Source organism: Cyprinus carpio, chromosome A24 (genome assembly GCF_018340385.1).
Source record: "Cyprinus carpio isolate SPL01 chromosome A24, ASM1834038v1, whole genome shotgun sequence".
Classification (NCBI taxonomy): domain Eukaryota; kingdom Metazoa; phylum Chordata; class Actinopteri; order Cypriniformes; family Cyprinidae; genus Cyprinus; species Cyprinus carpio.
Window position 1 is genome coordinate 23,083,810 of NC_056595.1, and position 21,318 is coordinate 23,105,127.

A 21,318-nucleotide genomic window follows, 5' to 3' on the forward strand; every position below is an offset into this window, starting at 1 on the left:
ACATGCAAAACATTTGGGTAACAACCCTAAAAGATCGTGTCAAACATGTATTGGTCTAGTATCTGCTCATAGAAGACTGTTCGGAGCGATCAGTTGTGATGAAGAATAAAAACTGTGCAAGCTATAACATTTTTGTTGTCTTTTATGCGCATTATTTGATGTTTTTTTTTTTTTTTATGCAAAGTAGTGATGAAATATTGTAATTTTGTGTTTTGAAGTGAATAGCGAATATGCAATTTCTATAGCCGTACTCTTAAAATGTGTTATTGGATATAAATAGATTTGAGTGCAGTGTTTCTATAAAATGATTTGCATTCAGAAATTACCAACAGCGCTGTCCCTGTGAATGAAAATGATATTCTCAGCTCTATTCTGGTCTCATTATATGTTGACCTTATAATGCAGTTTCTCCCTTCGGCTAAATGAGAGCAGACTAATTGATCTTCCATCGTGTGTTCTGAACAACATGTGTTCACCAGGCATGAAGAGACGGACACTTGAGATAAATATGGCATAATTACATTAGATGTGATACACATATAGTTTAAAATATTTAATATATTAGATTTAAAAAAGGAATAAAATCTAGAACTGATTCCAAATTACATAACAAAAATGTTAATTAGTAACATAATCCATTATATATTTTAGGTAATGTGATCAGATTACTTTTGACCTAACTTGTTTATCACATTGATATAAATAGGACAGTTTTGTACCATATTGATATAAAAACGCAAAGAAAAAGAACATATGTTCCATTCGTTTTTATTTACAACATGATTACAACATGCATAAAAAAAAAACATTATATTACATTATAAAGGTTTCGTAAAGGAACTGAAGGGGTTAATCGTGGGTTTAAATATAGGCTTACATCAATTCAAACAAAAAAAAAAAACTAAATATTTTATTTGTTTACCTGCATGTCATGTGATCATTAATGAACATGCACATGTGATACTGAATAATTAAAATATTTATTTTTAAATCTCAGGGGTACTTCAAGTAAATATATTAAGTGAAAGACTTTCAGATGGCAAAAAAAAATATATATAATAATGTAAATAAGAAATAACGTGAATTTGTGCATAAGCCTTCCAAAGACATAATAATACATGGTTAAATAATCTACTGAGCGATAATTAAATAAAAAATGAAATATAAATGAGTGTGTTCATCAGTAGCTGATGCAAAGCTGAAGAAATATTGAGATATAATTTTGAGAAAACACTTCTTGACAATTGCAAGGATTTGTAATCTGATTACGTAATCCAGATTACATGTAATCAGTTACTACCGAGCTCTGAGCTCATTTATTATGCGACTATTAGATGGCGGTGGGCGTGGCATGTGGATGACGTCACTGCTCGGCATGACCTTCATCTGGGAATCCTGATCCGCTGCGTGGGTGACATAATATCACTTTATTATAAAGAAGTGTTATTATTAACAGCACAGGATATCTTGAGGGTGGTGATATAGAAGTCGAAACCCGTTAAATGGACCAAAATGATGTTTCTGATGAATGACATATGTTAAAATGCGTCGCCTGCGATGCGAATAGCAAACCCACGCCTTTTTAAAGAGCGGAAAATATGTAATAAAAGTTCCATAATGCATAAAACCTTCTGATCTTAATACGGGGGGGTTTTAAAAACACGCTATTTTGTGTGGGAAAATCCGCACTTTATTTACCATTGAGACGTGCAAGGGTTTTCCCTGTCAGTATGAAATTATTTAAATAAAATGAAATATGCGGATTCATTTTAAGAGTATAATATATTCACACCCAGATGATAAACGCATGATTTTTATTCTAAGGATTTGAACGTCTTTGGGTTTAAAGGGAAAGCCCGCAGCGGAGCGAACTATCAGATCTTCAAATAGGGGAGACCACAAAACAACAAAACCTTTAAAACACTGTCTGCATTGCACCCAGATGCTTTCCGTTGAATTATTTCATAACGCTTTCTTTTTCACATTCCGTCTCGGACTCGATTTGAAAATGTATAAGCGCGTATCCCTATATTTCCTCACCCCCTCCCCCTCCCCTCTCCGGGAATCGGATGGGATTTTCCTCGCGGTGTGTCACGTGACACTTCCAGACATTTTGTACCGCAGACTCATCCGTTAGGAGCAGTTTCCGTCACTCGGTTGGGGTTTAAAACCGTTGTTCTCTGCCGAACCGTTTACCTTCAGAGCCCGGTACCCGTCAGTTTAAACGGTTCTGCCCGTGTCCAGCAGCGTTAGCTCGGTGTCACTGGAGTTCTGAGGTGAAATTAGAGGAATAATGTCGTCGGGAAGCCCTGAATACTCGTCGTTCTTCGCAGTGATGGGCGCATCAGCAGCGATGGTCTTCAGCGGTAAATATTATTTTAAATGTATTTATTTAACATATCTGTTAAACATAATTATATTTTCATAATTATTTGATCTCGATTTTAATAAAATCTCCATCCTGTCTCGGTCACATTGTTCTTGATATCTGTGGTAATGTCGTTTTAATTATTAGTAGTATTTATTATTATTATTAGAAAAATAGATATACTTATTTATTTAACACAACTTTTATTAATCGTCACCTTCAGAGTTGACATCATAAATGATGTCTGCATCGTTATAATCCAATCCTGTCACTGCTGGTTCCGTTATTCCTGGTGTCGTATGAAATATTATTATTATTAAACACGTTCTTATCATAATTATGATACATTTCATATTTCTGTATTCTGTATGGTCATAATCCATGCATTTCCTAGTTGAGAAATTGCTGATAAAATGTTGCATTTATTGTCAGAACTATTAATTATTGATATACTATTATACTTTGATCTTAATATCAAATATTTATATATATATATATATATATATATATATATATATATATATATATATATATATATATATATATATGTATGTATGTATATGTTGCTGTAGGATGCAACCGGCCTCTGATTTAAACAGCTATGTGATGCAATTCATTCCCTGGTTTGGGTAGTTTTACATAATTATATTAACAATGTGATATTTCCTGATTTATTCCTGTTTTTTTGTTTTGTTGTTGTTTAATTAACCCCAAAGTGCAAGTTGTTCTGATGCATATTATATTAAGATGACGAGGAGCAGGTTGCATCATATCATCCGTCACAGAAGAGCGTGAACTAGCCTGAAATAGAAAAAAATAAGATCTCTAGTGGATTTTAAATGGAAAAATTCCAATGAAATGCATTTTTAATAATCAGACCTTTAATTTCTAGATCATTTTAAGAGCTTGTACTGTGTGTCGGGATGCTGAGATGTACGTGTAGATTACAGTGCATCTGTGTGTGTTTCCAGCACGAGACGTCATGCTGTTTATTCTCTGTTAGACTGGACTGTCTGTAACGTTATCTCTGTGAATGACAGAATACAGCAGCTGGTGTGTGTTTGTTTAAAATACACACAGTGCTGGCTGGAGAGAGTGTATTTATCTGTGAAGTGAGGTCAGGCCATTTATTCATCTGTATTTGCGATTGAATGAGAACGGCATTGAGCTCGAGAAAAAACAGCAGTTCTCTCTCATCCACGCCTTTGTGAGTAAAGTAATGATGGGTTTCTTTAGTTTGTCACTGCACATGAAAGCCAAATGCAGAGAAGAATCAGCTGAAGTTGATTTATTATCTACATATTTTGAGTGATTCTGCTGCTTTAGATGTGAAAGATGTGATGTGAAATGCGGAATAAAGCTGGCAACCGCTCGGTTCTGTTTAGCGTTAAAATAAACTTGAAATCAAAATGAACTTTAATTATTTTATAATTCGTATTCTAGCTCTTAAGAATTATAAGTTGCCTGTAATGCATTATTATACTAAGCAAAAAACACTTTAAATTCTCCAGCTCTTGGATGGATTCTGATTGGTTGGTAGTGTTTTTATTGTTCATCAGCTGGAAAATTTTTTTATATCGTTAGTTACTCTGTGCTGTTACACTTATTTACACTCATAGATATCATTCTTGGTTTTATTGTTCACACTTAATACATTATTTCTTACAAAAACATGTTTTGTCTTCATAAAACGACTGTCCGTTTCTGGTGACATCATCAGGGCCTCTTATTCTTAGCCCCTCCCCTTTGTCCATCTGGCTCCACCCCTTTTATGATCCAATTAATTGTGGGTGGTTAAAACAAGCTATGTCCTGTTGTTCCCATAAATATGTCACAAGCTGTTTCATGTTTTAAAGGGTTTTTATTTAGCCTTTTTAAAGAATTTTATGGATCTTATTTATTGTTTTTAAAGCTCAAATATACACTTATTAGTGCCCTTAAAGTGCATGACTCGTTTTTCCATTATGGATGCATTACTGTAACCTTGATTCATTTTATTTAATTTTTTTTTTTACTGAGAGATGAGCTGAAAATGTTTTCAGTGGCAATCTGCATTTTGCCACAAATGCCGTCGGCGGAGCTTGACTTGTAATGAACCCAAAACATTTCTTTGTAACGTCCAGGAGTGAGCGAATTAGATGCTGATCCAGACAGTTAGTCAGAAGGAACGGATGTATTTGATCTCAGAGGATGTGAATTATTCTGTGAATCCCTGTCATTCAGGCTCAGCTGATCTGATCAGCGCTGAAGTGATGTTGTGACTAACAGGCGCTGTGCACACTGTGTCTTTGGAAGAGCTGAAGCTAATTTGGGATGTTAGTCTTTTATGTGACTTGGCATCCTGTCCCAGTTCAGTCTGTGAAGTCCTGTGCTCCTTTGTAAGTCTCTCTCTAAAGATGCGTGCACTTAATAAATGTATATGTTTAGTAAAGCAGGTTAGTGTAGCAGAATGCAATTGTTGCAGGTAGGCTATCTATAGTGGGGCTGCACAATTAGTCGAATTTCTAATCGCAATTACAATGCCACAATTATGTAATCGTTTAAAGCGGCAATTAATCGTTCAAAGTCAACTTACGTTATTCGGCGTGCTTAAGACACATTTTTTCTTTCTGCATGTTATCTTAAGGGTTTTTCCCATTGTTTTAATTTTAGTTTTAGTATAACATTATAGTACCATGCTTTTTTATAATTTAAAGAAGAAACCAATCTGATGTATCGTTGACATTTGAGGCTTAATACTATAGAAAAGCAATGTTAGAGTGTTTTCAGGTTGTTTATTTTCATGTAAAAATATGGCATGATAAACATCATTCGATGTAAATTGTGATAATAGTAATTAATAATCGCAATCACAATTTGAAGCGAATAATCGACAATTATGATTTTTGTCATAATTGTGCAGCCCTAATCTATAGGTAGTGATAGACCAAAATATTGTATAGCTAATTAATTGGATGATATTTGGTTTTTTTTTTTTGTTGTTGTTGTTGATATTTTTAGCATCAGCAAATAACTCAAGCTGATTTCACTTAAGCCTTTCAAGTAAGTAAATATTGTTATAATGCACAAATATTTTCCAGTATATTTTTATAGTTGGTCATCATGTCAGCTATTGGCAAAAAGGTTAAGAAAATTTTAATTAATTATTGCCATTGTGGATGTTTTTTTTTTTTTTTTTTTTTTTTTTTAAATCAGCTGTGCTTTTAAAGTCATCATATCCATTTTAAGGGTTGCATATTTAATACATTTCAAGTTAAAATAGTCATTAAACAGGGCACTTCTGAAAACATATTTTAAAAATATTTTAAGTTGTCAATTGTTAACATTAGTTAATGTATTACGTAACATGAATTAACAACGAACAATACATTTGTTACAGTATTTATATTAATCTTTGTTAATGTTAGTTTATGAAAATAGTTATTCGTGTTAGTTCACAACTTATGTTAACAAATATAACTTTTGATTTTAATAATGTATTAGTAAATGTTGAAATTAACAGTAAGATCAATAAATGCTAGAAGTATTGTTGATGCTTAGTTCATGTTAACTAATGAAGTGAAGTGTTACCTAATATCTATATTTATTGCGTTTCATTGTTATGATTATTTTAATTTGTGCTACTTAAACTGATTTTGCCATTAAAATGGCTTTATAGCTGCTGCTGAAATGGCATGAAATTAATTAATTAATGCACCAGCAGAATTAACAACTCTACACACGTCAATGTGTTTCCCAAGACTGCTGCAGCCATATGTAAAATACAGAGGATTCATGCTGGGAGGAAAAAATTTATTAATTAATACAGCCCATCTAACTTGATTTAGTTACCTGGTTTGAAAAAGTAACAAAAATAATAATAATAATATTAATCATAAAAATGTAGTTACCTGAAATAAAACAAACTTTAACTGAAATAAAATATTTTTAGTTGCCAGTGCAACATTTGTTTATTTTAATTTAATTTATTCTGATGTGCTAAAATAATTAAAAAACTAAAACCGAAAAATACAAAAATTAATAAAAACTATGTAGACAAAAATAAAACTAGTATAAATGAAACAAAACACAAAACAAATACTAAAACAACTAAAATTAAAATCAAAGTAGAATATATAAAAATAAAAAACAATTTAATACCAGTGAAACTAAAATAAAACCCATCTGCTAGTGATTAAATTATTATATTTATTATATCGTGGTTCATTTCTGTTGTCAGTATATGAGTATTTTTGGGAGTGACTTTCTTAGTTAAAATAGAAAGTGTTATTGCTGTTTGATAATGCAATCTTCACTAGTACTATTTTTCATTCAGTTTTTTTTTTTTTTTTTTTTTGAAAGAAGTAATCCTAAGTATTAAAATTTGTTGAAAAGAGTTCTGTTATTCTTCTAAGTTGTCAAATTTATGATTTTCATCTTGGACAATACATGCAATGTGCAAACAACTCAGCCTTGCAGAATGTGATAGAAATGCTGTCGCATTCGATCGGCAGTGCTCTGAAAACACCCCAGCAACGGCGAGTTTTTCACAGGCAGTCTGTTCAGTAGTGTAAAACTCCAGCTTACTCATGTTTTGCCCTTTTGGTTTCACTACTGAACACTGAAGAAGCATTGCAGGAGACGTGAATCATGCAGAGTCAGGCAGCGTTGAGAAATTATGCAATCTTCTTACGCATCATGCAATATACACCTGATCACTTTCTTATTGAAATTCTGTATGATATTGGTAATGATTTTTGCATCATTTAGAGCTGGACTGAGGATATAGATGCAGCTCTGTTTGAGTGAACTTTTATTGGGAAGTCAGATAATGTGACATTCATATTTACGCAGTTTTGGTGTAATAATAAAGGAAATTGTGTGTGTGTCTGTGTGCAGCGTTGGGCGCGGCGTATGGCACGGCGAAGAGCGGCACGGGGATCGCTGCCATGTCCGTGATGCGTCCGGAGCTGATCATGAAGTCCATCATTCCTGTGGTCATGGCGGGAATCATCGCTATATACGGGCTGGTGGTGGCCGTCCTCATCGCCAACAGCATCTCAGACAAGATCACTCTGTACAAGTGAGTTCAACAGATCATCACTTCTATTCAACTCTGATTCGGATCAGGGTTATTATAGGCAACTAAAAAAAAAAAAAAACATTTTTGTTACTTCAGATAAAATAAACGGTGAATGAAATTAAAAAATATATTTATAATTTATAATTTCAGCTAGTTGCCAAAGGAACTGGTCTCACTTTCATTTAGTTGAACTCGATGTACTGAAATAAACTAAAACTGAAATAAAATAAAAACTATATAGACTTATTTAAAAAGTATTAGATAAAAACAACAAAATTACTAAAAAATGTTCTACATTTAAAATGTAAAATAAAAACAAATTCATAATATTAATAAATATCATATTATCTTACTAAAATAACACATATTCATATATTATAGTTTGTGCAATACCAAAAAGTTTGCATATTATTGTTGTATTGTTTTTTTTTTTTTCAAAATATTCATACATTTCTTTAAAAGTGTATATTTTTTATTTATTTATGCTTTTAAATTATTTATTTATTTTTAATGAATTAATTTATTTTAATATAAATAATATTAATGTATTTTAAATTTAAATTAAATTTGGATATCATGTACAGTACAGACCAAAAGTTTGGAAACATTACTATTTTTAATGTTTTTGAAAGAAGTCTCTTCTGCTCATCAAGCCTGCATTTATTTGATCAAAAATACAGAAAAAACAGTAATATTGTGAAATATTATTACAACTTAAAATAATAGTTTTCTATTTGAATATACTTTAAAAAAATAATTTATTCCTGTGATGCAAAGCTGAATTTTCAGCATCATTACTCCAGCCTTCAGTGTCACATGTAACATCCAGTCTGTCACATGATCATTTAGAAATCATTCTAATATTCTGATTTATTATGAGTGTTGGAAACAGTTCTGCTGTCTAATATATTTGATGAATAAAAGGTTAAAAAGAACTGCATTTATTCAAAATAAAAAAGAAAAATTCTAATAATATATATTCTAATAATATATTTTCTTTACTATTACTTTTTATCAATTTAACACATCCTTGCTGAATAAAAGTATTGATTTTATTTTTAAAAAAAGAAAGAAAAAAAAATGACTGACCCCAAATTACTGACCAGTAGTGTATATTGTTATTACAAAATATTTATATTTTAAAAACATAGCTTCTTTTTTTTATTTGTATTTTTTTTACTTTTTATTCATCAAAGTATCCTAAAAAAGTATCACATGTTCTGAAAAAATATTAAGTAGCAGAACTGTTTCCAACTTTGATAATGAATCATCATATTAGAATGATTTCTAAAGGATCATGTGATAATGATCCTAAAAATTCAGCTTTGCATCACAGAAATAAATGATAATTTAAAGTAGAATAAATTTAAAAAACAATTATTTGAAATTGTAATAATATATCACAATATTACATTTTTTTTCTGTATTTTTGATCAAATAAATGCAGGCTTGATGAGCAGAAGAAACTTCTTTCAAAAACATTAAAAATAGTAATGTTTCCAAACTTTTGACCTGTACTGTATACATATATATATATTATTTTTTTATTTTTTGCTTGATTTATCAAAACTTTTTTTAGCACCGATTTACTGTAGATAAATTTCACTCTTTAAAAATGTTTCCATTTTGAAAAGAGTAAATTACTTGAATTTTCACAATTTATTAGGTCTCCATCACTAATAATTATGTGAAAAATAATAATAAAAATAATTCCATTTACACACACACACACACACACACACAAAATGTCCTAAACCTTTTTTTTTTTTTTCATTTCATTTATTCATTCATGTAGTTATTTATTTTACTAACTGTCTGATTGTTGTGTCCGTGTCGCAGGAGTTTCTTGCATCTGGGCGCAGGGCTGAGTGTGGGTCTGAGTGGGCTGGCGGCCGGGTTCGCCATCGGCATCGTGGGAGACGCGGGCGTCCGTGGCACCGCCCAGCAGCCGCGCCTCTTCGTCGGCATGATCCTCATTCTGATCTTCGCTGAAGTTCTGGGTCTCTACGGCCTCATCGTAGCCCTGATTCTCTCAACCAAATAAACTGGCAGCCAGCATGTGGCGCTGCCGGACCGCAAGACGGGCACACGGAACAAAAAGTGGGAAGGGAGGAAAAAAATAATAGGTACTAAAACTAAAATGAAATTAGAGGAATTGAGAGGTGGGGAAATAATCCTACGCATTATAACAGGCTCTGCGTGTTGAAAGTGTACAGTCGTCTCTGATATTTTGATTTCTTGTAAATGCGGTATATAGTGATTTCGTCCTGTGTCTGTGAAGAAAAAAAATATCTATAATAATAATAATTAATGCTGTAATAGATCTCATTCTCTGTTTGTTTCCATCGATCTGTCTGCTCTCTTTCGCTCCCGTCACGTTAGAGAGGGAACTCCTCCGGTTCCTGTCTCTTCCCGTCACGTGATTTGGGAGTTTTATACATTTCCGCATTGCTGTCAAGAAGTGTTTGTGAAGTGGAAAAACGCACTGACGAAATGTGCTTGTTTTTCTTGTTTTCTTTTATTGGTTTGTTAGTAATTATTATGTGTTAATTTAGTGCTACTCGGACTACTGCGCAGTGTTTAGACATACTCCCTCTCAGCCGTGTGTCTTAATTTGATTAATTAAAAATCTATTTCAACCATGGTAAACCGTTGCTGTATTGTGGGGTGTAATATCGCAACACATAATCGCCCTTTGAAAAAAAAATGGATTAACTTGCCACTGCTTTCCTGCTTGGAGGCGCGACCACGGAGACCAAGTGAGGTATAATATCTGAATATTAATTTATATATTTTAAGTAAACACTGAAAATAAGGGAAATTTCCTGGGCTACTCATCCAAAAAACCGGAAAATTTCTACATTCATCTTTCTGTTGCTGTCCCTCTGCTGACAGCAAAAATTCGTACTACAAAACTGCTGCATTAACTAAGCGAGATTGTGAAGCTATGTCTAACGTGACTTTGCTTACATTGGTGTGAAATTGTGCTCTCACAACAACCACGCTGTTATCTTAAAAAGGCCAATATCACGCTAAGGTTGCTTTCAAGTAACGTTAAGCAAAACGATGGTTTGAAAATATCTGTTTTGCTGGAAGGGCAACTGTGTAGCAACAGGACAACAGCACAGAGACTGACAGGTCCAATGGAAGGGCTAACGGGATATTTTACAGGAAAATACTACAACGGGAAGACAGCGGGAAAAGACCTCAAATACATGAGAACCCCGGAAAAAAACGGGAGGGTTGACAGCTACTAACTAAACTTTTGAAACACATAAGTTAGTTAAAAGTACATGTGAATAGTTGTTAGCACTAACGGTTACTAAACTAGCAACTAGGCGGAGTGCAGTTTACCTTTGTCCGGATTACTGTATACTGTTTGCCGGCTTTATGATCTGCAGCTCCTTAACCCATCCATTTGTGAACTGCACATGAGACTCCAATGACTTGTAGCTTCGGAACTGTTCTGAAGTGTAGGCGCTCACAAAACAAACAAGGTAGCCGAAGATATCTGTAATGCAAAAGTGCGGCAGCAACTCGTCGTAGGTGCTCCACTCTTTGTTGGGATTTTCATATTGATCCAAACCGTTAATAGTGCCGATTTTGTCCACATACCGATCCCTGGCATCCCTACTAAGCGTATCCCTGTAAATCCCACAACCTTTTCGCGATTTTTAACATATTTTTTCTTTCTCACCAACTCTGTTTCTTCTCGTTCGACTTGCTGTATGTTTACATTCACGACGCCATCAACATGGCCGCCACGTCCCAGAATGCAACGCGGCAACCAAGCCCTATAGGGGTCGACCGATTATCGGCGTGGCCGATTATCGGCGCCGATATTAAGCATTTTTATTGTTATCGGCATCGGCCATTTTCAAAACCGATTTGCCGATAAAAACCATTTTATTTTGAAATGCGCGATCTGGCACTGATCCAGCCACCTCAGTCAGAGCGCACCGCTCTGTGGCCTAGACTAAGCCCCGCCCATCGTCCGTCTGATTTGTTGGGAGTCACGAGCCTGGCCAATCAATACGGCTGGCGCGGCTGGAAAATGTTCCGCTCTCACACCGAAAGCACAGGAGCTGCTTCAGTGATCATCATCACACATCAATAAGTTATCTCTCGAAGGTAAGAATGCAGTAAACGTTCCTGAAGTTGCAATAAATCACTACACTGAAGTTGCAAAACACCTAAATATAATCGATTTATGATGACAAGCCCCGTTCAGTTATTATACCGTGAATTCCCGGTCAATGTCCGTCATTGCAGTGATATGCTTTAACGGATCATCACATCAGTGCTGAGATAGTGAAACTAAAACCTACTTCTCTCACCATTCGGCCAATTTAACGTTATATTGTGAATAGATTATCAACACGAATGAATTCACTCACGTCTGCTGCGGTTTTTTTTTGTGTTGTTCACATAGCTTCACTGAACAGCGTCCGTTCCGTTAGGGCTCTTAGTCAAAATAAATTGCGCATATTTTGGAGAAATATTGCTTTATTCTAACATGATTGCAAAATAATTTATCATACAGATTCAGAATTACCATTATGCAAATTTTAAAGAGCTGAAAGGGCATCAAGCACGAGCTCTGACGCCCTGACGCGACGCGAGCTCCCTATTCTTGATTTAGTTATCTCCGCGGCCGCGCTCTCTCATTTCACTTATAACCAGGGTGCGGTTTGCCGGGGGGGATGGGGGGATTTCCCCCCTTCTGGTCTATGCATCCCTGCCTCTGCTGAATAACTTTTATCCCCGGTGGGGATAAAAACATCATGCAAACCCGCTCTGACGTCCAGATCTGAATCAAATGATTCGTGATACACGATCCGATTGAAGCGCTTCGAAACAGTGAATTATTTTGCGACGCAATGGTTTAACTCATTCGGAGTTTCAAAAAGCTCCGTTGTGTTCTTTGCTCGCTTTCTCGATGTAATTTGTTGTTTGAATAACCGTGGACATTAAATCATTACAATTAATAGGCCTAACGTAGGCTTACAATGTTTTTATTAAACTGAGATCACACTAAATACAATTTCCGTCGTATTAAAAACATTTCATAAATTTTTTCAAAAGCATCCCCCCCTTTGTTTATTTCACAAATCGCACCCTGCTAATAACCCTATGCTAATAACGTAAATTGTCAATAATCTCACATTGCACGTTTCTGGATGACGCTGTCCTGTATACTTCCTAGTTTGTATCGCCGTGATAAACAGTCAAACAAACATTTTACACATCAAAAAAAAAAAAAAAATAACACTATTACAATATGGGTTGTGTGTGATTTTAATGTAATTCTGGGTTGCAAATAAAATGCTAAATATAACACACACACACACACACACACACACATACATATATATAGATATATATATATATATATATATATATATATATATATATATATATATATATATATATATATATAGAGAGAGAGAGAGAGAGAGAGAGAGAGAGAGAGAGAGAGAGATTACATTTATTTTCCATTATTTGTTCATTTGTTGCTGTTTAAATTTGCTTTAAGTTTTACTTAGTTTACAGAATTTATGTTTGTTGTTATTATTAATATTAATGTTGTTATTATGAACAGTTCTCAGAATTAAAGATGTGTTAAAATAATTTAAAGAGAGTCTTTGTCAGATGCCTTTTTATTCTTAATTTTGACATTAATTTTCATTTTTACACTAGACACATATCGGTTCAAAATATCGGTTATCGGTCTCCTTGATCTGTAATAATCGGTATCGGCATCGGCCCTGAAAAATGCATATCGGTCGATCCCTACTGACGAATCTGTACGTGGAATGGAGTAGTTTTGGTTATCGTCCATTTTTGTTTTCCGTTGATTTTATTTATTGAGAATATTGTTCATGAAAATGTACTTGAAGCTCCTCAGATCTTTTGAATTGATATTTATATAAACATAAATATATATATGAATACATATGAGAATAGAGCTGCACTGGCCGGGGTTTGCTGGCGAGTGCAGATGTTGGGGAGTGTTTCAGCTCGATGTGTGTATTTCTGGTTGTTTCTTGTGTATATCTGATGTTTGGTTGTATTAAAGGTGTGCGTGTGCCCCTCGATGGGTCTCACGAGTATAATTTCCATATGCCTGTGTTCCCTGTGCTTCTTCATCATCAGACGGCTCGTGGGAGTGTGTGCAGCTGTGTGTGTTTGCCTTCAGTGTCAACCTTGAAAATAATTCACCAGCAGCACTGATAAGAGTCACAACTAAATGACCGTAACATACTGAAACCTTTTTTTTTTTTTTTTTTTTTTTTTTTTGAGTAAATTACTCATTTTTCACAATCCATTACATGGTCTCATTTACTTAAAATTATGTGGATTATTTCTGTTTACACAAACAATTCTTGCATACACACACGTATTTGGTCTTAACCTCATTCTAATGCAGTGGTTCTCAACCTTTTTGATATTTTCTCAAGTATTCCTGTTTTTAAACTTTTTTTCTTTAACAGAATCTGGGTTTAAAATAATGACATTTATATTAAATAGTTTATTTTGTGATTCTATAAGAATAAGATTATGATTCGGGTTTGTTTTTCACTAAAAACAATAGTTATTAAGAGGGTAATTATGTTTTAATAGATCTATTGTTTATAAGGTACACCAGAGTATGTGGTTTTTGTGTACTTGTGGTTATTTGAAGAATTTGAAAAGTACTTATATATACTTTATATAATAAATATATATATATTAGGACAAATAAAAACAAAAAGTGACTAAATATTTTTTGAAATAGTGGAACAGGCCAAATGGCTTCCTTATTTTTAAACTGGGGGACAAAAAGGACACCATTTCTTTTATATTTGTATTTTTTATTCAAAGCTACACTAGTATGAAACGCATTGCTTTATCAATAACATAAGTAGTATTCTACAGATTTCAGATAGATTTTTACAGATAAATCCTCTCATTATAAATGACATCACATGATCAGTCATGTATTGACCGTGTTCAGTCAGTGCTGTTTCAGGCGTCCAGGCTGCTGAGGAGAGTGTTCGCTATTTGACTGATGGCTGTGTACGTGCTGCTGTCTGGAAACGCCTGCAGGAAGTCCTGCCCCTCCTCTAAAGATGCTGCCAAGAGCGGATCCAGCGGTACTGAGCCTACACACACACACACACACACAGTCAGTATATGTGTTTAAACATAAGAGGGGTTCAAAAGCTTCTGCTTCTAAAACTGCATTTTTCTTATTTAATAACAACAAATAATTATATTTTAATTATTTGTGACCCTGGACCACAAAAGCAGTCTTAAGTCTCTGGGGTATATTTGTAGCAATAGCCAAAAATACATTGTATGGGTCAAAATTATTGATTTTTATTTTATGCCAAAAATCATTAGGATATTAAGTAAAGATCGTGTTCCATGAAGATATTTTGTAAATTTCATACTGTAAATATATCACAACATAATTATTGATTAGTAATATGCATTGCTAAGAACTTCATTTGGACAACTTTAAAGATGATTTTCTCAATATTTAGATTTTTTTGCTCCCTCAGATTCCAGATTTTCAAATAGTTGTATCTCGGCCAAATATTGTCCTCCTAACAAACCATACATTAATGGAAAGATTATTTATTCAAAAATGGACCCTTATGACTGGTGTTGTGGTCCAGGATCACATTTATTGTAAATAATAATAATTTAAATTATAACAAAAAATAATTTAATTATTATCAGCATAAAAACTTCAGTAAATTCAAGTATGTTTTAGTATTTGGTTTGTTTGACATAGAATCATGTTTTAAAGCATGTTTTGAGATGTTCCACAGAGCATCTTAAAATTACAAATAATTGTAATAAAAAAAAATAAAAAAAATTGTTTTAATTGTTTGCACCACACTATATTCTCATCTACGCTACACTCAAAACTCATTGAAATAAAACAAAATGAAATGCTGTGCACCATCGAGTGGTGAGTGGTGGAACAACACGAGTGAAAAGTGTTGGTTGATCGGCACATTACCTAGAAACACAGATCCTGTCAGCTTGGCTAATTCCTCACCTCCACCTTTAGAGAAAATGTTACTGCACTCCTGAAAAACACACGGCAGTGTTCAAATACTGATTGTTTGATGGCATTTTCCCGTACAGCTGTATGTGTTCGATACTCACAGAACAGTGTGGACACACAAAGCCGCTCATGTTCTCCACGATGCCCAGGATTTTCACGGCTGTCTTCTTACAAAAGGTGATCTCGCGCCGCACGTCTCCTGTAGACACCGCCTGGCGTTTGAAAAGGGTGTTAATGCATGTTATTCAGCAGACTAGAGATTGACAGCATTGTTATGTTCACCTGTGGTGTGGTGACCAGCACGGCTCCATCCACTCTGTGCTTGCGCAGGTTCTCGAGCACGGCCAGGTGTTCATCTGACGTCCCCGGGGGCGTGTCCACTAGCAGAACGTCCAGTTCGCCCCATGCCACATCACTGACAAACTGCCCAATCAGAGCTGAGGAAGAGACAACGGATGTGAGATGTGAACACATTAGGTTCCAAAGTTCAAAGGATTAAATGGCAAAGGTCTGACCTGTTTTTTTGGGCCCCCTCCATATGACAGCCTCATCCGAATCCTCCAGCAGGAAGCCGATGGACATGATCGCGAGCTGCTGCTGGGGGTCTGCGTACACCGGCACCCACCCCGCGTCACACTGATGCACCTCCGGCTTCCCCACTCTCAGCATCCGCGGGATACTGGGCCCACACAGATCCACATCCAGGATACCCACCTGCAGACCAAAACAAACAACATCACATCAAGACGAATAGAATAGAATAGAATCTAGTAGATCAGACCATAAGAGAATACAGCAGAATATATAAGAATAAACCAAAATAAAATAGAGCACAAAAGAATAGAATAGAGCAGAAGAGAATGGAATAGTGCAGAATATAACAGAATAGAGTAGAATATAATAGAGTAGACTGAAATATAATACAATAGAGCAGAACTGAATAAAACAGTATAAAGAAGAATAGAATAAAATATAGCAGCACAATATAATGGAATATAGCATAATAGATAGAGCAGAAGAGATAATCTAATAGTGCAGAATATAACAGAATAGAGTAGAATATAATAGAGTAGATAGGAATATAATAGAATATAGCAGAACTGAATAAAATACAGCACAATAAAATAGAGCAGCATATAATAAAATAAAGCACAATAAAGTAGAATGAAGCATAATAGAATAGAGCACAACAGAATAGAATAGAGCAGCACAGAACTGAATAGAGCAGAACAAGAATAAATGAAAAAGCACAATACAATAGAGCAGAATATAATAGAACAGAGCACAATAGAATACAGCGGTATATAGTAAAAATACAGCACAATATAATAGAATAAGGCATAATAGAATAAAGCAGCATAGAACTGAGCACAATATGACAGAATAGTTCTGTATCGGATTGAATAGAGTAGAAAAACAGATGAAATGGAGCACAATAGAATAGAAGAGAGCAGCACAGGAATTGAATAAAGCACAATAGAATAGAGCAGAAGAGAATCAAATAGAATAGAATAGAATCTAGTAGATCAGACCATAACAGAATACAGCAGAATATATTAGAATAAACCAAAATAGAATAGAGCACAAAAGAATAGAATAGAGCAGAAGAGAATGGAATAGTGCAGAATATAACAGAATAGAGTAGAATATAATAGAGTAGACTGAAATATAATACAATAGAGCAGAACTGAATAAAACAGTATAAAGAAGAATAGAATAAAATACAGCACAATATAATGGAATATAGCATAATAGAATAGAGCAGAAGATAATCTAATAGTGCAGAATATAACAGAATAGAGTAGAATATAATAGAGTAGATAGGAATATAATAGAATATAGCAGAACTGAATAAAATACAGCACAATAAAATAGAGCAGCATATAATAAAATAAAGCACAATAAAGTAGAATGAAGCATAATAGAATAGAGCACAACAGAATAGAATAGAGCAGCACAGAACTGAATAGAGCAGAACAGAATAAATGAAAAAGCACAATACAATAGAGCAGAATATAATAGAACAGAGCACAATAGAATACAGCGGTATATAGTAAAATACAGCACAATATAATAGAATAAGGCATAATAGAATAAAGCAGCATAGAACTGAGCACAATATGACAGAATAGTTCTGTATCGGATTGAATAGAGTAGAATAACAGATGAAATGGAGCACAATAGAATAGAAGAGAGCAGCACAGAATTGAATAAAGCACAATAGAATAGAGCAGAAGAGAATCAAATAGAATAGAATAGAATCTAGTAGATCAGACCATAACAGAATACAGCAGAATATATTAGAATAAACCAAAATAGAATAGAGCACAAAAGAATAGAATAGAGCAGAAGAGAATGGAATAGTGCAGAATATAATAGAGTAGACTGAAATGTAATACAATAGAGCAGAACTGAAAAAAAAACACAGTATAAAGCATAAAATAGAATAAAATACAGCACAATATAATGGAATACAGCATAATAGAATAGAGCACAATAGTATAGAGCAGAAGATATTCGAATAGTGCAGAATATAACAGAATAGAGTAGAATATAATAGAGTAGACAGGAATATAATAGAATAGAGCAGAACTGAATAAAATACAGCACAATAGAATAGAGCAGCATATAATAAAATACAGTAGAAAGTAGAATAAAGCATAATAGAATAGAGCAGCACAGAACTGGATAGAGCAGAACAGAATAAATGAAATAAAGCACAATACAATAGAGCAGAATATAATAGAACAGAGCAGAATAGAATCGAATACAGCAGCATATAGTAAAATACAGCTTAATATAATAGAATAAGGCATAATAGAATAGAGCAGCATAGAACTGAATAGAGCAGAACAGAATAGAATTAAATAGAGCACAGTACGATAGAGCAGAATATAACTGAACAGAGGACAACAGAATAGAATAAAGCAGAATAGAATATAGCAGAATAGTAAAAAATAACATAAAAGAATAGAGTAGCATATAATAGAATAGAGCAGAATAGAATACAGCACAATATAACAGAATGAAGCACAGTGTAATAGAACACAATAGAATAGATCACAATGTAATACAATAGATCTGCAAAGAATTGAATAAAGCTAATAAACTGAATAAGCAATTGATTAAACGGCACAACAGAATAGAATGGAGCAGAATTTAATATAACAGCAGCATAGAATTGAATAGTACGGAAGTTCTAAGCGGCCATGCATTATAATTTTTTTTCTTTTTGTTTTCTCGTTATAACGACTTAATTTTCTCATTATCTCGACATAACGAAGGTCGTTTTATCGTTATAACGACTTAATTTTCTCGTTATCTCGACATAACGAAGTTCGTTTTCTCGTTATAACGACTTAATTTTCTCGTTATCTCGACATAACGAAGTTCGTTTTCTCGTTATAACGACTTAATTTTCTCTAAGAATTTACAAAACTGCGCCAGCAGGTGGCACTATAGCCTGAATATAACGGATGGGGTGTTGTATACTATCCATTTTACTGTACGCGGACCTTCCTCGTGATCGCTATAATTTGTGCAGTCTTGTTTATTACTGACATTTAATTAATTCATAAATGTTAAATGCTTGAATCAATATGAATATTTTGTGTATTAAGTTCCTGCTAGATGCATGAGTTTCACCAACGCATTCTGTTTCATCAATAACTGCTTATCAAAACCAAGGTTGACATCACTGTATTCTGTTTGCACCAATATATATTATATTTGTGCATCTTTTAGGCTCATGATTAATTTAAATTTAATTTTAATTTAATGATTAGGTAGTTAATAAGCGGAGATGTTCTGTTTATCTACAGTAGGACGGGATTTAACGATGTAGGCTGATGTGCGTTCTTTTCCTTATTACTAATCTTTATTGTTAACCATATTGATGAGAAATGTGATGTATATGTAAAATCCATAGGCTAATTTAATTCAGTTTTGTTCTGTAATGTTGTAATGTTTTTTTTTCTACACACACACACATACACTACACGTACACATGAACGCTCTTTTCAAACAGAAGCTTATAACACACATGATATCTGCCACATAATGACTACTACAAATTACCAAATTATATGTAATTTTATTTCATATAAAGGGAAAATTAAAAGTGAGTTTAATCCAAGCAGCTCTAATGGCGCGGTGTTGCCATTTAAACATGTTAATTACAAAAACAAAACGTTCGTTGTACTGTCTCTGGAAAAAATCAACAGTGATTGATCAGCCTTTATTTATACAGTATTGTAGACGTTATTATTACCTAGGCGAAGCAAAATTTGCTGAGATATAGGCTACAGTAAGAGCGCCTGCATGGCTGTCCATCAGATGCCTGTCAAAGTTGAGTTCGTTACTATAGCAACAGTAAAACTTTCATGTCGTTATAACGAGAAAACAAACTTTCGTTATGTCGAGATAACGAGAAAATTAAGTCGTTATAACGAGAAAACAAAAAGGAAAAAAAATATAATGGATGGCCGCTTAGAACTTCCGTAGAATAGAGCACGAGATAATATAATAGATTTGTTAACAGAGCACAATAGAACAGAGTAAAGCAGAAGAGAATAGAGCAGAATAGAATCAAGTAAAACAGAATAGAATAGAGCAAAATAGAACTGAGCACAATATGACAGAATAGTTATGTATCGGATTGAATAGAGCAGAATAACAGATGAAATGGAGCAGAAGAGAATCAAATAGAATAGAATTGAGTGGTATTTCACCTTCTTGCCGGCATGTATGAGCGCCAGGGCGAGTTCAGTGGTGATGGTGCTCTTGCCCACTCCACCTTTACCAGACAGAACCAGAACCACGTGCTTCACCTGATGCAGATTGCCTTTCTCTGAGAGACAGGCGCAAATGTGAGTTTCTATTTAATTCACGCATTTATAGATATTTAGACATTGTGTTATCTTTACAGTTTATTTAGACCCGTTACAAACATACTCCAGTGGTTCAGTGATGCTGTAATGTAATATCATGGTAACTGGATATAGACCATGGTACTGAATGATTACCAATGGATAGCATCATAGCAAAATGCTTGTATTATTGCATTTAGCTTTCTTTTATTCTGTTGCATTCTATGACAACGTAAATGAACAGTTGTGAAATGATTCAGTTGTATTCCTTAAACATCTGTTAATGGAAAAAGTCTTGCTGATCGCTGCGATCACACTCACCGCTGCTGTCCATGTTTATTTTACTTCCGCAATACGTCACATGACGTTCTACGCATTTGATCCCGCCTAAGAGCAAGCTCGTCCAATCAGACGCAAGAGTGCGACGCGTCTGACGTTACAATTGGTCATTAAGCCGATTTAGTCACGCCTGTGTTAAAATGCTTCAAAATAGTTTCCAGTCGGTTTAGAAATATTCACACATAATCATTATTTAATTATAATATTTTTCTTTTTATTAATATTGTTTATATTAATCGTATAGTTTCTTGATTAAATAATATCAGGCACAGTTTGAGCATTAGTAAAGAATGATAATTTATTAGTGTATGTTCATGTTTTGAGGGCTTTTAAGTTTACCACGTCACTGATGCTTGCATGTTGGTCTGTAGGTCAGATAATTTGTCGTTTAAGGTAAAGTTGACGCAAAGCCAGCGCGGGCTGATCCTTAAAGCGGCCTTTAATGAGGATGATAGACAGATCGACCTGTTCTGTCTGCTACGAGTCCTACTATAGCGAAGGATTCGTGTAATGAATATTAACTACGTAACAAGACGTTTGCGCAGTATTGCTATCCGATTGGCTGAAAAGGAGACGAGGTAATTAGGCGCTACTCAGCTAGCCAATGAAACGACAGCTC

The 21,318-nt window shown here is 34.1% G+C and overlaps 2 protein-coding genes across 3 annotated transcripts; one reads left to right on the forward strand and one right to left on the reverse strand.

Annotated features, from left to right (window-relative positions):
- The first annotated feature begins 2,103 nt into the window (after positions 1 to 2,103).
- Positions 2,104 to 9,749, forward strand: LOC109050025 (V-type proton ATPase 16 kDa proteolipid subunit). The gene is made up of 3 exons (XM_042714820.1): positions 2,104 to 2,366; positions 7,247 to 7,430; positions 9,270 to 9,749. The coding sequence occupies exons 1-3, from the start codon at positions 2,294 to 2,296 to the stop codon at positions 9,472 to 9,474; spliced, it is 462 nt and encodes a 153-aa protein (XP_042570754.1). The 5' UTR covers positions 2,104 to 2,293; the 3' UTR covers positions 9,475 to 9,749.
- Positions 9,750 to 14,263: 4,514 nt separating this feature from the next.
- On the reverse strand, positions 14,264 to 20,831 carry nubp2 (nucleotide binding protein 2 (MinD homolog, E. coli)). Of its 2 annotated transcripts, none has more exons than XM_042714817.1 (7): positions 20,682 to 20,831; positions 20,223 to 20,341; positions 16,008 to 16,206; positions 15,775 to 15,929; positions 15,594 to 15,704; positions 15,445 to 15,514; positions 14,264 to 14,575 (listed from the first exon to the last, which is right to left on the reverse strand). In XM_042714817.1, the coding sequence occupies exons 1-7, from the start codon at positions 20,692 to 20,694 to the stop codon at positions 14,439 to 14,441; spliced, it is 804 nt and encodes a 267-aa protein (XP_042570751.1). In that variant the 5' UTR covers positions 20,695 to 20,831; the 3' UTR covers positions 14,264 to 14,438. The 2 variants fall into 2 exon arrangements, with proteins under 2 accessions (XP_042570751.1, XP_042570750.1); XM_042714816.1 differs by lacking the exon at positions 20,682 to 20,831 and adding an exon at positions 20,517 to 20,544.
- Between the last annotated feature and the right edge of the window lie 487 nt (positions 20,832 to 21,318).

Coding starts and splice junctions, on each gene's coding strand:
- LOC109050025 (XM_042714820.1), top strand. CDS start 2,294: ATGTCGTCGGGAAGCCCTGAATACTCGTCGTTCTTCGCAGTGATGGGC. Junction 2,367..7,246: donor AGCAGCGATGGTCTTCAGCG/GTAAATATTATT, acceptor GTCTGTGTGCAG/CGTTGGGCGCGGCGTATGGC. Junction 7,431..9,269: donor GACAAGATCACTCTGTACAA/GTGAGTTCAACA, acceptor TCCGTGTCGCAG/GAGTTTCTTGCATCTGGGCG.
- nubp2 (XM_042714816.1), bottom strand. Junction 16,207..20,222: donor TCATACATGCCGGCAAGAAG/GTGAAATACCAC, acceptor TTTGGTCTGCAG/GTGGGTATCCTGGATGTGGA. Junction 15,705..15,774: donor TGCTGGTCACCACACCACAG/GTGAACATAACA, acceptor TTCAAACGCCAG/GCGGTGTCTACAGGAGACGT.